The sequence below is a fragment of the Limanda limanda genome, chromosome 6 (genome assembly GCF_963576545.1).
Source record: "Limanda limanda chromosome 6, fLimLim1.1, whole genome shotgun sequence".
Taxonomy (NCBI): domain Eukaryota; kingdom Metazoa; phylum Chordata; class Actinopteri; order Pleuronectiformes; family Pleuronectidae; genus Limanda; species Limanda limanda.
This window is the reverse complement of record NC_083641.1, coordinates 1,768,819-1,785,348: the sequence shown is the minus strand read 5'-3', so window position 1 is coordinate 1,785,348 and position 16,530 is coordinate 1,768,819. Positions and strand designations below refer to the sequence as shown.

General features: G+C 41.6%; 1 protein-coding gene across 2 annotated transcripts in view; it reads left to right on the top strand.

Moving 5' to 3' along the window:
* The window catches only part of zgc:153039 (uncharacterized protein LOC767698 homolog), a 63,056-nt gene extending 56,428 nt beyond the window's left edge, over nt 1-6,628 (top strand). For both annotated transcript variants that reach the window (XM_061073194.1, XM_061073195.1), the window contains 3 exons: nt 97-271; nt 2,497-2,643; nt 3,904-6,628. In XM_061073194.1, the coding sequence (XP_060929177.1) occupies nt 97-271; nt 2,497-2,643; nt 3,904-4,862 (1,281 nt within the window). In that variant the 3' untranslated portion in view covers nt 4,863-6,628. The remainder of the gene's footprint in view (nt 1-96; nt 272-2,496; nt 2,644-3,903) is intronic.
* Nucleotides 6,629-16,530: the final 9,902 nt, after the last annotated feature.

Sequence of the window (16,530 nt, the reverse complement as noted above, 5' to 3'; positions counted from 1 at the left end):
ATCACAGAGTTAAATGACGAGTAGAAGAATTCTGTAAAATATTGACACATCTCCTGATAACAACCCTTATTTAACAATCTCTCTTCTCACATGTAGGTGCGTAAGTATCTGCTGATGCTGGATGTGAGGAAGGACCATGTCAAGTTTTGGAGGCCTCAGGTCCTGCTGATGGTTTCTAACCCTCGCAGCAGCGTGGGCCTCATCACCTTCATCAATGACATCAAGAAGAGTGGCCTTTACGTGCTTGGACACGTCCAGCTAGGAGACCTCAGTAAGCACAATACAATCCATCCTACACACTACACTGTTAAAGCCAAGTTCACAAGACACGATTTACAGGCTAATTTGCCAGATGCAGACGTGTTTTGCAAGTGGCGGAGAAAAGCCACAGATCTGCGCTTAATCCGCATTCACTCCGTGTGAACTCTTCAAAGACGCGATTAGAAAGGCTTGCTGATGCACCTGGATGAGTCACAGACAGATTCTGCAACATCTCCAGCCAATCACAGTGTCACAATGAGATTCACCGTGTGTCTGTTCTCGTGTGTGTTGTGGTGATTAAATATGGGGACCAGTCGGGGGTTTCTCCTGGTGAAAGGTTGTGTAGCGTGTGGCCCGCCGTCGCCAGTCAGTCAACGACTGCAAGACTTGTGATCCTTTAGTGTTAACTGTGCAGCAATCCATTGACTTTGAAAGTCCTCTAGTGCAGGGGTCTTCAACGTTTTTCAGGCCAAGGACCCCCAAACTGGTGGAGAGATGGAGCAGGGACCCCCTTCTATATATATTGTATAAAATTGTGTTAAACTGGGCCTAGTGCCATGTATAAACTTATCTACCCTGTTATTGTGCATTCAATACTAAGCTATTCAAATATTACACGGGTTCATATATTCATGTTTTCAATTTTAACATGTGCAAGGTACAGGGTGGCCATGCCACTGCCATTTATAAACATACATCTTGCATACAACACTGAGCTTTTAAAGTAATTCACAGATTCATGTTTTTATTTTAAACATACATGAAGAAGAGACAGTGAATCCTCAAGCTATCTGTGGATGGCACACATACTCCCACATTAGTGAGATGTCAGACCTTGATGGGCAGCACACAACTTATCTAATCTTGGACGGATGGAGGTTGTCAGGCAGAGGGTCAAATCAGCCTCACAATATGTTGGATGCATGTTAATGTGTATTTAAAGACATTTACATTTGTGGAAAAAAATTGGTTCGTAAATAAATAAAAAATTATAAAAAATTTAAAAAATTGTCTAATCAACCAAAGATTTTGCGACCCCCCCTGCAGTGCCCCCTAGGGGTCACGGACCCCGTGTTGAAGACCTCTGCTCTAGTGTGAAAGTCTCAGCTTCGGCTATACTTTTAAATATTACATTCACTTTATACCCTGTTGTCATGATGGAACAGTCAATTATTACATTGTGATGATTCAGCCCTGTAAACACTTGTGTCTTGAGTTCTTAGGCTTGACAACATTACATTATCAACAGCATTGGAAAGTTTAGTCCCACATCATGTCTTCTCTAGAGCCACTTAGTGGGAGAAAGCAACTATTAATTATAAGCCAAACGTACCGGGGACATTTTCCAAATGTTTGAATGTACAAATCTTCCCAGTGCATCATTATAGTGCGCTATACCTTTCTCCATGACATCGGCTCATCTACTCCTGTTTTATGTCGAGGGAAGTAATCATGCGCTCAGTGCTCTGGGGCCTTTCTTTTCTGCCTAGGCACACACTTAGATAGTTTAAAGGAGCGGAATCATTGATTGTTTTCTTTGTGTTGTGCGGAGGCCTTTATGTGTCGATGAGACTGGCCCTGAATGGAGTCCTCAGAATCCACATCCTGAGTGTTTTCACTGTGGAGAACTGATACGTTCATTAGCCACTGAAGAGCCCTCCTCTCATTTGATGAGCCACTTGGGTTTGGAGATACAGTCATTCATTCCCATAATTATAATGAAGAGGAGTTTGTCGTTGAGGACTCCCGGTTACTTTCACATTGCCTTCTCACTGTACTTTCAGTCCATCCATTTATCGTCTCACTTGTCAAGCTGCTGTTTTTCCTTCAAGCTGTAAAAAAAAAAAAGACCACTTGGGAACAGCCCCGTCAGGAGTCTGGACGGGTCCTAACACAGCTGGAGTCATCACAGGAACTGTCTGAGACGCTGCAGATTTGGCCTCTGCATCGCACTCTCTTTCTCTCTGTCTCACATTGTGTTTACGCTGTCATTCGTCTTGCATCTCTTTCTGTCTTTCCGCCCCAACGTCTCAGCATCGAGTCTGGTATCTCTCTCACGCTCTCCCTCTGATTCAGACCGTCACACTGACTTCTCTGTTGTCTCCTTTTCACATGTATGCCTCATGTTCTCGGCCCCTCGCGATACTTCATCTTCTCTGAATCTAAACACACTTCTAGTCAAGTCTCAGCCATATTTCTCACCTCATACCGTTTTGTTTGCCTCCACCCTAACAGACAATTTGCCGTCCGACCCTCTGCAGAGCCAGTATGACTCCTGGTTGTCCCTGGTGGATCATCTGAATATTAAAGCTTTTGTCAACCTGACTCTGGCTGATTCTGTTCGTCATGGAGTCCAACATTTGCTCTTCATCTCTGGACTAGGTCAGTGTGAACATTATTTTTTAAGTATCCCTCAATGAAGATATATAAATTACAGCTGCTAGGTGTGTAGGTGAAAGCTGCTCCGTGGTGGGATTTGAAACTGCTAATGTTACAATATTAAGCATGTTTATAACTTTTCACAATGCAAAGTAATTAATTTGAACAAACCCTAACCATTCTTTTAATTGATTATTATATACACATTTATATATATATATACATTTTTGTTCAGCTCACTATGACCACCAGTGGGAATCAAAGTGAAAACTTGTATAATGGTACACAGTAGCTTTAAACTTTAAATTTGCAGTGGGTTTTTAGCCAGGTGTTGTTCTTTTTGGTGAGTTACTTTTTGAAAATGATTTTCTTATCTTGAGTCATCACTAAACCCACCCTTTTAGTTATCTTTGTCCCATTTGTTCAGTGTGTATACCTGTTGGAAGGATATTAATATTTTCAAACTCACAAGGATTTTATTTAATTTCATTATTTATCATTTCTTTCAACTGCCCACTTAATTTTTCTCTTTTGGTGTAAACACTTAAACTTTTCCACTTTTAGCACTTTCATTGGATTTTTTTCAGTTTTCCACTAATTAAGTTTTAAACATCCACCTAAGGTTCCTCAGTGCCGACAGAATCTTCACTCAAACTGTAACTCTACTCAGTCCCTTCAAGTTAAAATCTTTCAGCAATTAAGTTTTTCGATTGCGACTTCAGTTTCTTTCAGCGCTTACCTGTAAATTGACACTTCTTCAGTTGGTGCTCAGGCTCACACTTTGACTCCTTTCAGTGCTTCAGCATTAACTGTTATTGAATCTTATGTCTGTAACAATTATTCAGAAAAAAAATCTTGTTTTTCAATTTGAGCGAGATTTCAGGCAGCAATCCTAACATTACAAAAAACGTTATTTTCAACATGTTCTTTACTCTAGTAACACCCACCGCAAACGAAAGAGTTTTGAGTTCTTACTTGTTGTTTGCTGTCGTCCTGCTCTGCTGAGTTGTTTCTCAGGTCTAACTTTAACCACTATTATTTTCTTAGCCCTTTTTTTCTTTATCTCTCTGGCTTCCCTCCCAGTTCCCACTCTAGCACTGGGCTTCTTCACATCTGTCTCACTTTGACTTCATCAGATCGAAGCACTGAACCTCTGCTGGCTTTCACTTCACAACAACGATCATAATTAAGGAATTTTTTGTGTTAGATTGTAACAAAGGGTCCTGTCTCATTCTTTGCCTTATCCGGTTTAACTCTCTCCAGGTGGAATGCGTCCGAACACCCTCGTCCTCGGTTTCTATGACAACTGTCTTCCAAAGGACAGGCTTGTTGATCCCACCCTGTCGACGAGTCAGGCCACAGATCCCTCGGCACCTTCTCAGGAGCTGGAGCAACAACCTGCCCTCTTCCACTTTGACTCCCTGCGGGTGTCCAGCAACAGGAAAGATTATGGAGAATCGGGTGATGGGAAGGTTCTGGGTCCCCAGGAGTACGTCGCGATTATTGCTGATGCCATGAAGATGCTTAAGAACGTGGTGCTGGCTCGATACTTCGACACCTTTGACCGTACTCACGTCCTCTCACCACCCTCCTCCCCATTGAAGGGTGCTGTGTACGTTGACGTCTGGCCGGTAAACCTCCTGCAGCCAGACAGCTGCAGCTACGTCGATACCTGCTCTCTTTTCCTGCTTCAACTTGCTTGTATCCTCAATATGGTAAGAGCCTGGCGAAAGGCCACGCTCCGCCTCTTCCTGTGCGTGGAGGAGGGACGAAGCGTGAGAGGTGCAGAGGAGAAGCTTCGTCAGCTGCTGAAAGATTTGAGAATTAAAGCCCGGATCTATCCTGTGCCATGGGACCAACAGGTGGCACTACACTGGCAGCGTCAAGGCACGTGGGGGAAGAAGCAGCAGTCGCAATCCCCTGATACCACCAATGAGGAGCAGATGCAGACAACAGCTGAGGAAGAAGATGTTGACGATTACGTTAACAGCTTCCCGAGCAACACCACGCGCCTGTCGGACGACTACCTGTCAGCTGTCAATAAGCTGATCCTGGACCAGGCCCGGCCACCTCCCGCTGTGCGCTTCCTGTACTTGCCCCGTCCTCCAGCTGACACCCGACGCTACGCTGCCTACTTGCAACAGTTGGAGCTGCTGACTCAGGAGCTGGGCCCCACGCTGCTCATCCACGGAGTCACCCCTGTCATCACCACTGATCTTTGAGAGATCCCCTTCATGACACAATGAGTGAATTGTGTGTCCATCTGCTGCTGAAGGTTTTTAATCAGGGTGTTTGGACTTATTTTTACACAGTGTCACCACAGACCTCAGCACTGTGACGACACTGACCACACCACACCACAGCAGACCGGGGGAACAGACCTGTGAGATACATCATTTGACAATCACACACACCCTGCACTGACTCGCACAATACAGAGTCATGTAGAACACATTTTTTAGAGGTGCAGTCTATTTTTTGAATTTTTTAAATGAAGATTGAATATAATACGGTACATTTTGGCCATTTGCTGGTAACCTTTTTCTTGATTTTATTTCTGTTCTCAACTTGCCTGAAGGCATCTTGAACTTTTATTTCGGTCCAGCCATGTCATGCCTTCTCAGGTAGATGTTCCCTGAGGAGCCAGCTGATCAGTCTAAACCAGCAAACAGCACATTATGCTGTTTCTAACATATTTGTTTCAGGCGTATAATTCTGACAGGTTTGTCCATGTATCCACCAGCATACAGTGGAAAATCTCCACTCATTCATATTGCCAATCCACCCCTGTCACTTTAGAAACTATTTCTTCATTCCTCCCTGTAATAGAGGGACCTGTCTAATTCCTGATATATTCTAAGTTGAGGTCAAGGACTCCCCTGGTTCCTTCCTTGAAATGTTAATTTGGTGTGTTTGGCTCAAATTCCTCTAAATGATCATTCCATATGCCTTCACATCAAAAAGTGCCTCACTAGTTAAACAGACAGGCAAGTTGGACTGCTTTACACCTTCGAAAATTTCATTTGCAGGAAATCTGCCTTTCCATTTAAGTAGCTTCGGACAAAGGAAACAATTGAGCGACTGTTACGACAGTGCTCATAAGGAAGGTCCGTTATTTCAAGAAAAAGGTTATGTCAGATCTGAGGAAGACATTCCTCTCTTTTCCACATGCACTTTTGTCCTTCCTCTGCCAAACTGTATATTGTGATGCTTCCCCAAAAATATTGTAAGACATGTTTACAGCACCAGTAATGACTGATTATCCACGATATTTAATAAAGATTGTTTTTATGTGTATTAGGTGCTCTTTAACTTTTAGATACGTTTTTATTAATCAGTGACCACAGTGTTCGGCCAGCCTGAATGCTGAAGTGCTTAAATTAATTTTACTACCTGCTCCACTCTGCAGCCTCGACCTTTAACTATTGTATTTTGCAGTATTTAAAGTGAACATGTAACTTTTGCTGACCTGTAGTTACAAGTGGCATTTATGGGATAATGGAACATATTAAAAGTTAACATACCAGTAGTACAAGAAGAGTAATCTCATTTGTACTGCAATTTTTATCAATGGAAAGTATGTTAACATTAACCTCTATAAGCTGCCGGTTAGTAGATGGGACATGAACGAAACTAAAAATTGCACGTCAAATACATTATCTCAAAGATTGTGTCTGTCACTTTATGTAGTTTTTATCACGCTCATGTTTGTTCAATTGTTAAAGTTGTTAAGTATAGTTATACCCCAGTCTGGTCCACATCTAGAGAGGCTGTAGCAGCACAACCTCTGATTGCAATGATTCCAGCTTTTCATGAATAAGAGCAAAAATGTGATTATTCCTCGTCATCACTGTGGCAAATCGTAATTCCATTCCTTGTCACACTGATGATACAGTATATGTCCACTGAGGCCAAAGTGAATCATATGTTTATTGTAAAAATGGTTTGAATCCTTGAACTGAAAATAAAATAAATACATACAAAATTGTTTCAGGTCAATAGATTCATCTATGGATCCATCTCATCCTCTCGTGACTGCTCCTTGTTTTGTAACAACTCGTAAAAACATTTACTCTTTGAATTTACTGAAGTGGAAAAGGTATTGCAGGACACTATTTTATTGAATTAATGGGTCAGTCTTTGAATTACTGCAGCTATATACATATATATATGTGTATATATATATATATATGAGATGTAAACTGAAATAAAAAGTTTGTATTACTTGTCTTTATTTATTTTTTTACTTTTTACTGTTTACAAAAGCCAGATGAAACATAACAACCGCTCAGAGCGTCCGGACTTTGTTTCATTTCAGCTTTGCCAGTTTGAACGTCTCGGAGGAAAGCGCTGAGGGTTTTTTGTGTGTGCATGCACTTGTTTGTTTGAGGTAAACTTTGGAAATAGGGGCTGAGATAGCTCAGCAGCTCAGACAGAGAGATACTAGAGGGTGCCAGGCAGCCAAATTACCTTGTCCTACAGTCACCCTCACTGCCAACCAGGCAGAAATGGATTCCATCTCGGCTCTGTGGTGAGCAGCAGATTGAAGAAATAAGCCCGAATAACCATCGATATCTGTTCAGGAGGAGGGAGGCTGACAATTATCACGGAGAGAAGAACCACTGCTCTGAGAGGATCTGATACCTGTGTGTGTGTGTGTGTGTGTGTGTGGACTCAAGACCAGGTTTTCTGTTGTGTACTTGTCTGTTATAACAGTTATAAGCAACATCTAAATATAGCCAACTAATGTGTTGTTTTAGTAAATTGACGTCCCCACGTGAATGGGTTGAAAATCCAGACGTTTCTGCTTGTGTCATGTGATGAATGCACACATAGAGTTGTTTTACATTTGTTCAAATGGGTACCAGTATCCGACACTGAATTCTCTCCCTATACGTCTGACCTCAGGATTTCATTTTTCTATTCAAATGCAAATGCTTGTTAAAATAAAAAAAAGCTTTGGGCTAAAAAGTACACAAGATAATTACAGGAAGGGGGAGAGAGCTGGATGCAGCAGGCGAGAGGAACTGCTCACCCAGGGGGGTTTCCTAAATCTGTGTGTGAGTGTGTATGTGTGAGAGAGAGATATAGAAAATCAAAGGTAGAGACCATCAGGGGTTGTGTGTGTGTGTGTGTGTGTGTGTGTGTGTGTGTGTGTGTGTGTGTGTGTGCGTGTGCGTGTGCGTGTGTGTGTGTGTGTGTGTGTTTGCCTTCAAGTCGGAAACTCGGCTCTGTCATGTGTGCATCCCTGATCAGAGGAAACGTGTCACTACCTTGTCACTTCTGCGGTGTGTCTTAGCCCTAACCACCAGGCTTGCCACACACACACACACACACACACTTCAGCACTTAAAATTTCAACCACGGTTTCCATTTTATCCCCCTCTCTCTCTTTCTCTCTTCCTGCATCCACAGACCGACTTCATTTTACATGACACACAGACTGTCAGAGTCATCGGTCGGAGCGGACGGAGAGGTGGAAGACTGGGGGAGGGTGGGGGGGTGTCAGGTAGAATTTGGTCACACTGACACCCAAGATTCGATTACTAGTTAAGGTTTTTCTGGGGCCAAACAGACCTCTGGCTCTCCTCTTTGTGTTGTTTGCATCCTGATGTGCAGAGAGCATGCGTGCACATTCAGATTAGTGAAGTTTGCAAAGCAGCAGATGAAACGCTACAGTCCTACTCTCGTGGCTGAGCAGTCTCCAGTGTTGTGTGTACTTGAAGCACGGCACTCCACTGGCACCCTGAGCCACATGCATGTGTGTGTGTGCCTCCATGTGTTTGTGCCCTTTAACGACAACCCTAGAGAAAAGAGCGCAGTAAAGGCTTGTGCAAATCATTTTCCTTCATGTCAGTCAAAATGCAGATTCATTTTCTTCATGAATATAAGTGTTTGGCTCAGAGTGCATTTCAATGTGTGCAGCTCAATATATTGTGTCTTTTAAATAGAATGTAGCAAGCGTGGGCGTTTTTTCTGCCAAATATTTTATTCTTGTGCATCTTGCAGAAGTATACAGGCAATCAGTGTTTGACGTGGAACTGAAGGACTAATAAAGCCCACGGATACATCTGGGACTGTTTTGCAGCAGATGTAAATTTGAGATGGGAATTGAATGTATTTAAAAGATACTGAGATATTTTTCTTCTGAAACCTGTTGCATTGACCATTAACCTTCATATTTAACTCCTGCGTATCGACACAACTTCCCTAGTTTTAGTGTTAGACATAACTTTTCAAACTGAGCTGCTGCAGATACCAAGTATTCCCACAACTGTATAGAAACTAACAAAATATGTTTACCAGACACAAACACTAGTATCTGGTACAACTTATATAATTCCAACTTTTACTGGGATATTTACTGATATGTAAGGTTCGGTAGAAGGTTTACTTTTAAAATTTTATAAGGATATACATTTTTAAGATATGTGGTCTGGTGCAAGACCATTAGTTGCATTAGGTCGAATCTCTATATAAATAAATCAGGGGCTAATTGAGAATCACCTGTGTGTCATTAGAACTGAGTAACATCAGTCTTTCGAAGGAAATTAACCAAACTTAACAAGATGAATCAAAGCAGGGCAATAAAACTCTTCATCAAAATATATATATTTTTAAATAACAGTAATATATTTGCAAAATCAGGTATGCTGATCAATTTCACCAAATGATCTTCATCTTTCTCATCATATCAGAAGAGATGCCGGGCCTCTATAAGACTTTTAGCTATTATTTCCCTAATGGTCCAAACCTCTTTGAAAACACACTCACACTCGCCTGTCTTTACTTAGCAGCCACCTGTGTCATACTGTGTTGTGCCTAAGCAGGAAACCTAATAAGCTGTTTAAACTCAAACATCTCTCCAGGATCTAGTGGGCACTTGTTTGAATAAGGGAATTGAATTAAGGTGGAGCTTACAGAAAGTAAATCTGCTCTGTTTATCTGCCCTTCGAAAGGTTAAAATAAGAGAGAGAAAATCCCTCGATGTTCTTTAGATGATCTCAAACCTGTGACGTTTTGTCTAGGTTTGAGTTTAGTGGTCACACATGCTAATAATAATGATAAATAATAAAAAGTCGGGCTCAGAAAGTCATGGTGGAATAATGATTAAACCCCATCATGAAATCATTCATTATTATAGGACGGTTGCTGCCGAACCCCGAATCAAATTGTCCTTAAATGTAAACCAGTATCATCGCCCTGTGGTTGTTGGCCTCCGTCAACAAGTGCAGTTGTAGTCAACATATTTTTTTCCAGATTCATGTGAGATCCCTTTGACCTTTAACCACTGAAATCGAATCAGTTGATCTTTGATTCCAAGTGACAACCATTCAAAATTTGAAGAAACTCCCTTACGGATGAGACTATTAGATTAGATATGTTTAAGATACCAGTAAAATGTTTTGTGAAGCCATCAAGACCTTTGACCAAGCAAATCTAATAAGTAAGTTTAAGTCTAAATGTCTAATCTAGTCTAAGTGAACATTTTAAGTAGACAGCTCTCAAGGTGTTCTGAAACATTCACCTAGGAGATATATTTTTGTGAGGTCACTGTGACCTTGACTACAAATCAAAAATACAAGGCCTCCTGCCACTGGCTGTCGCTGCTGCAGAGGCATTAAAATAGATACATTTCACATATTTTATAAATGCAGTATGAAATGTGTGAGACCCCCGTCCTGAGTTTCTCTGTGTTGAAATGACTTGTGGCAACAGAGGTGCCTGAACAACAGGATCTGAATTAATCTGCTGTTGGGGTAGTTTGGATCCTCCATAATGCTATTTGCTTCGGTTTTATAACGTCTGGTGTATAAGTCTGCAGATCTGAAGCAGCATCACTCTCTGTAGGACCGACCAGAGCAGTTCCCTTATCAGTTGGTGATAGTTGAGTGCCGTATTACGTGTCGGTCCATAATCTCCCACAGGTGTTCAGTTGAGATCCGGTGACTGTGAAGGCAGCAGCATATGATTCACATCATTTTCATATCGAACATCAAACCAGTCAGTGCACCCCTCAGGAGCTTTGTCATCTGTTTCTACAATCATCCTTTAATTTGTCACCGGTCTCTTAATGGAAATGTTCCCAGGACCCCGTCCCTCAAATGACAACCTCCATCAAATCCAACTATAAAAGTATATACGCTAATAATAATAGTTCTACAGTGTCAGAGTGTGCTGACTCACGCTGTGGTCCATGTCGAGTTTCCCCACAGAGTTTTTGAATATGTATAGTGTGTGTGCTTGCAGAGCCAGGAGGAGGGGGGGGGGTTGCATTCTTTATTCTGTGTTATGTTTGACCTGCGCTGCAAAGCGATACACACGCATTTCCACACAGGTCAGACTGGATGAGGTGCATAAGGATGGCTGCCTGCTGGCTGAACAGCATTACGTTCTCCATTTGCTGTGCCTCTGTATGACTCTGTAACATTTTCTTTGTTTATGTTTTTACTGTGGAGAGCAGATGTGTGTAGGAGGAGAGGAGACGGGACCAACAAATCGCATCAAATGGAACCAAACCTGAGGCTTCCACAGTTTTAGAATAGTGTGTATGCCCGTTTTTTTTTAGTTTTTTTTTGGTATAATGACACAAAATAGTCTCGTTCCCGTTTATCCGTGGCCTTGGTTCAAATCTAGCAGCAGCGGCAGGAGTGCTTTCTGAGGCTGAACTCAGATAAAGCTTCCAAGGTGTGTGTGTGTGTGTGTGTCCTTGTTGATTGTATTCAGGAGCATTGTGAAACGCCAGTGTGTCCCTGAGTAGTGGGAATGAATTGTTGCTATTTCCTTGGCAGCTCCAATAATAATTCCGTGTAAGTGAAAGAGGCTGAGTGAACATACTGTATGTGTGAGTGTTTGGCAGCCTACAATAGCCCTCCTCTCGGTCACTCTCATTGTAACATCTGTTTTCCCGCTTTTTCCCCCTTTCGTCTACTTTCCATTTATCCACTCAGTTGCCTGCTGCCTTTCCCCTCATTTACTATCTGTCCTGCTCGGCTAAATTAATCTCCAGATTTCCTCTCATTACCTGTCGCCCTTTGTTCTCGGACAAATATAAAAGGTCCTGCGTTTAGCATCTCGACAGGAATTAATCATTACTGCATTGATTTTGGGACATTAGGTAAATAACTAAACAAATGAAACCATCTTTTAGAAGATTTAGCTGCAGTCACCAGCTCTCTACACTCCATTTATTAGCAAGTGTTGCTCTAAGGTTGGAAATGTTGGTCGTTTGGTTCCATTTAGTCCAAACTAGAACACTCTGTCTCAAAAGTTAACCGAGGAACTTTCACGAAACTTTGTTAACACTTTTATTCTATTGTTTTCCTCCTGTCTCCCATTTCTTCCTGCTCATTCCTGTATGTTTATCAAGCAGATTCATAAAGCTTTTTAATGTTTGTGTGTTGGACGTTGTGTGCAGAGCTTTTTATAAACAGTCTATGGTGCAGAGTGAAGTTCTTATACTTTGTGTTCATGCTACCTGGTTTACCTAAAATGAAGATTGTATAGCCAGTCCCAGTTGGATTGACTTTATTACTGTTAAACACATCCGTGGTTTATACACAAGTTCCAACAATTTACTGCTGTTTTTTTAAAACAGGTCTGACACAATCTTCAGACCCAAGTTCACAACTTTTCTAAATAAGAGCTCCGTAAGTCAGTTTGATATAAAGCATTTCAGAAACTAAATGAATGTTGTGCTTTTCAGACAAATTGCCAAACAGGAAGTGTTTCTCGAAATGTTGTTGCCATGACAAAGATCAGCATCCGGTTTGCTCTGTGTCAGTCTAAAAGTCAGTCGAAAAATTATCAATCAAAAGCACAACTGCACTTTATCCACGGACATAAAAGAAGACGTGTTCAAGTCGCGGACTGACTGTTTGTACACCGTCCCAATGCTGCTGATTTCATGCAGGTATAATGTTTACTTTGTTCTCCAGCTTAAATTCTTTGACAGTGTTTCCACCATCCACTTCTCCCGTCTTTCTCTCCATTTTCCCTTTCTCTTTCTCCAACTCAATTAGATGAATAAGGGCTGTCACTCTTTCAATTAATCCAATCAGATTTCTCTGCAGCCTCTTCTGGCCAATCATATTGCTGCTGTAGCGAGGGAATGTTCCTCTCGTCCCCTCTGTCCCCTCGCTGTCATTTCACTCATATCATTGCGAATGGCAAATGCTCACATTACATTTTGTAAGAGTCTTCAGAAAAAACTACATCCATCAAGGGAAAGACATGAATTCAATGAGCCTCATCCCACAATCTCCAGAGTGTGATCCCCATTTGACGTGATCTGCCCCGTTTATTCACAGAGAAGACAACAACTAGATTCCTATCGGGCACTGGTTGATGATCTGAATATAAAATGTGGAACAAACTTCTTTTTATCAGTAACACAACAGCAAACCTACTAGTTGCATCTCCGACTACAAACACTCATCTGAACTGGTGTGTCTTGGTCACTGAGTTAGTTTTGCTTGTGTACGCTTCTCAAACATTTGCTTCTTTACTCACAAATTAAACGTTTTTGTTGAAAACATCTGTTGGTCCCATCTCTTCTGCTATGAAGTGTCCACTTTCTTGACTATTTTGAGCGCTGGTTACTTAAAGTGCACAGCATGGGTCTTTGGATGGCACGTGGTATAGGGGCTAGTGCAGGGGTGGGCAAACTTTTTGACTCGCGGGCCACAATGGGTTCCAAAATTTGACAGAGGGGCTGGGCCAGGAACAGATGGATGGAGTGTTTTTGTGAACTAATATAAATGATATGGAAAAATCATTACATGAAAGGATTTGGCCTTTACCAAGTAGCAAAGCACTTATTTGCAAGGCCATTTAACAAAAACTCGCCTTCAGAGAAAGGCTTACTAGCCTTTGCTATTTCGAATGCCCCCCAAAAAATATACCTCTGTAGATTTTTATCTTTAATCGCAGTTTGTCTGTGAAAAAAATGTTGCTGAGTCTGTAAATTAGTCGCCAACCTCTGAGCTGCAGCCACCCGTTCTTGCGTTGACTGCTTGCTAGCGTAGTTAGCATGCTTCGTAGCAAAGTGACGGCTCATGTTGTACTCCATGAAAACTGCGACAGTTTCTCGGCATATCAGGCATACAGCCTTCGATTAAACATCAGTGAAAGAGTATTTTGTTGTCGACTCTGTGTTAAACACTCTGCACTCATTGTCCGCTTTTGTTGTATTTATATTTTTTAAGCATTTTGCCTTTATTCAGTTATAGAAGGTGAGAGACACAAAGCGAATGGTCCGACAGACTGGGAGTCACTGGGAGACCTGCTGCTCAAGGCATTTGTACATATGTGATGCCATTCAGCAATTGGGTCGTCCATTCACAGCTCAAGATTTGCTGACCATTCACTCAAAATCCTAAATGTCCACCTGCTGGAGTCAATAAATCCATAGATCGATAAATTCTGGAGGTCAGGGGTTCATATACAGTCTATGGATTAATCAGACTGGGTATAATATATCATCTAAATGAACATATAAACCGGAATCAATATACATGTCAGAGCTGATGAGATATTTAAATCTGGACCACAGCAGTAAACCAGACTGACATTGTCTTCCATAGAGAGACACAGCTTCTAAAAGTTAACTCTACATGTCTGATCTGGTCCTTTACATGTGTGCATTAAACAGTCATTAAGTGGACTACAGGGGAGACCTTAGCATCTCTCCTGATGAACTGGCGACAGGGAAGTCTCTCCACTCTATGTCTCAACAATGAACCGAAACAAGCCTGAGGGAAGACAGAAAGACACCTTGAGACGGCACTAGAGAGCATCAACGTTTGCCTCAGGAAATTCTCTAATTCCCTCACTGGAACATTGTAGCTTCATCTTATCCTGTAATCCATAGAGCCTGAACCCTTTCAATGGCGCTGCACTGTTAGAATTTAATCATGCCGCTCCCACTGAGCTCCACAAGACCTGCCCACACAACTGTGCCATTGTGTCTAATGTCCCTTATCCATCTGCTTAAACAATATTAAAGAACAGCACTTCCTGCTCAATTCGTCGCCAGTAATCAGAGCGCTGACCCAAGTGAAGAACAAAAAGAGGTGAGTGACCTCATCCGCTCCGTTTCACTTCAGTCTTGCTGCTTGTCATTATCCCTCCACCTCTCATTTTCCCTTCTGCCACCTCCCCGCCTCCTCCCCTGCGCTGTGGCCAGAGATGTAATCACATCTATTCAGTGATGAAATTGTTCCCTCCCTCCACATCCTCCCACTCCCATTTTAGGCTGGTTGAATCTGGTCACCCATTTGTTGACGAGGGAACAAACTAATTCTATCTCTTTACGCGGTCGAGACCAGAGTCAGCACATGAATGGAATCAAATGGCGAGAGGGAGGGACCGAGACGGGACGACTGTGGCTCAGTGAAATTAGTAAATGGTTTTAAGTGCTTGTCTTTGTTTGTCTTTACCGCAGTAATGAGTGCTATATGCTGTGAGTGAAATGCCCAGGCTTGCCAGGCAGCAGAAATGTTACCTATGCCTAAGCACATCCACATGGTTCATTGAACACCGGGCGCACACACGATCAAATACGTGGATGTGGATTAATTCACGGAACACAGAAACAAAATGTCATGCAGGCTAATTGCAAGTGTTTTACCGCAGTTATCAGTGGTCTGTGTGATTCTTTGGATTGCAGAAGTTGAGAGACAGCTTAGAGCCCTGTGAATTAGTGCAGGTGCTGTCAGAAGTTCAACAGGGTTTCTGTAGCGGGGATGCTGAGCAGTGAGGGTCAATGAAGAGACCAACACAACTCTATTAGGGAACTTAATCACAATGTGTCCACTAAAGACACAAATGCACTAATGGCTCTTTAGAGTACCTGGTTCAAAAACGTCCAAATAACCTTTGCTTCCTATTAGGGTAACCTTTTGAAAAAAAATCCCTTCAGTTTATTTGTTTATAGCAAGTTTTATGCAGATGATCAGGTACAAAACACAAAGAGTTTGGAAAATCAATAATAGGCTGTTTACAATATAATTTTTTTCAGGAAATAATTACAGCTACAGCAAATACAATGAGCTAATGAGATATCAGAAATCTACTGCAGGGCTCATAATTTCCCCATGTACTCCAAACCATGTGTAGTGTGTACTATATGTAATTTATCAGTAGGTAGAGGGTATTAGACCTCTACCTTTTTTTAATCAATTACTTCATTTCTTTTCGATAAACCACAACCTTATTTTGCTTATATTAAATGTGTGTGTGTGTATGGGTGAATTTAAAGCTGTACTGTAAAGCGCTTTGAGTGGTCATCAAGACTAGAAAAGCGCTACATAAATAAAAAAACATTTACCATTAAAGGTGGTTGATAACAAGTGACTGAAAGAGACCACAGAGGTTATCTGGAACAATAAATGACATTACAGCGAACATGAAAACGGATCTCCTCACTAGTCCACCTTTACAGCCTTGTTGTGTTTATAGGCCAATCCTAGTTCTCTAAACTATTACTGACTGAAGAGGTTAGTGTGGAGAGTGCTTACCTTCGACAAGGCTGATTCATCACTTTATCACCACATTACATGTACATGTATTGAGAAGAGAAACATCCAGATCATTATCCATATTCACACAACTTGCGCCTGTTCATAAGTACTAACACTTTATATACAATCTTTCATCAAGGCCCCTGAATTATTCCTTGAGAAATTCAAAAAAATCAGTCACTTTAATGGTTAGTAAGATCTACCTTGGCCCGTACTTCACCCTTCCACCAAGTTTCAATAAGATCGAGTCAGTAATTTTTAAAATAATTCAAACAAAATAATAGACACCAATGAAGCCATTACGTCCTAGGTGAAGGTAATTACACATGGATATTTAGTTCTGGGGAAGTTGAAGTGAAGAACTGTG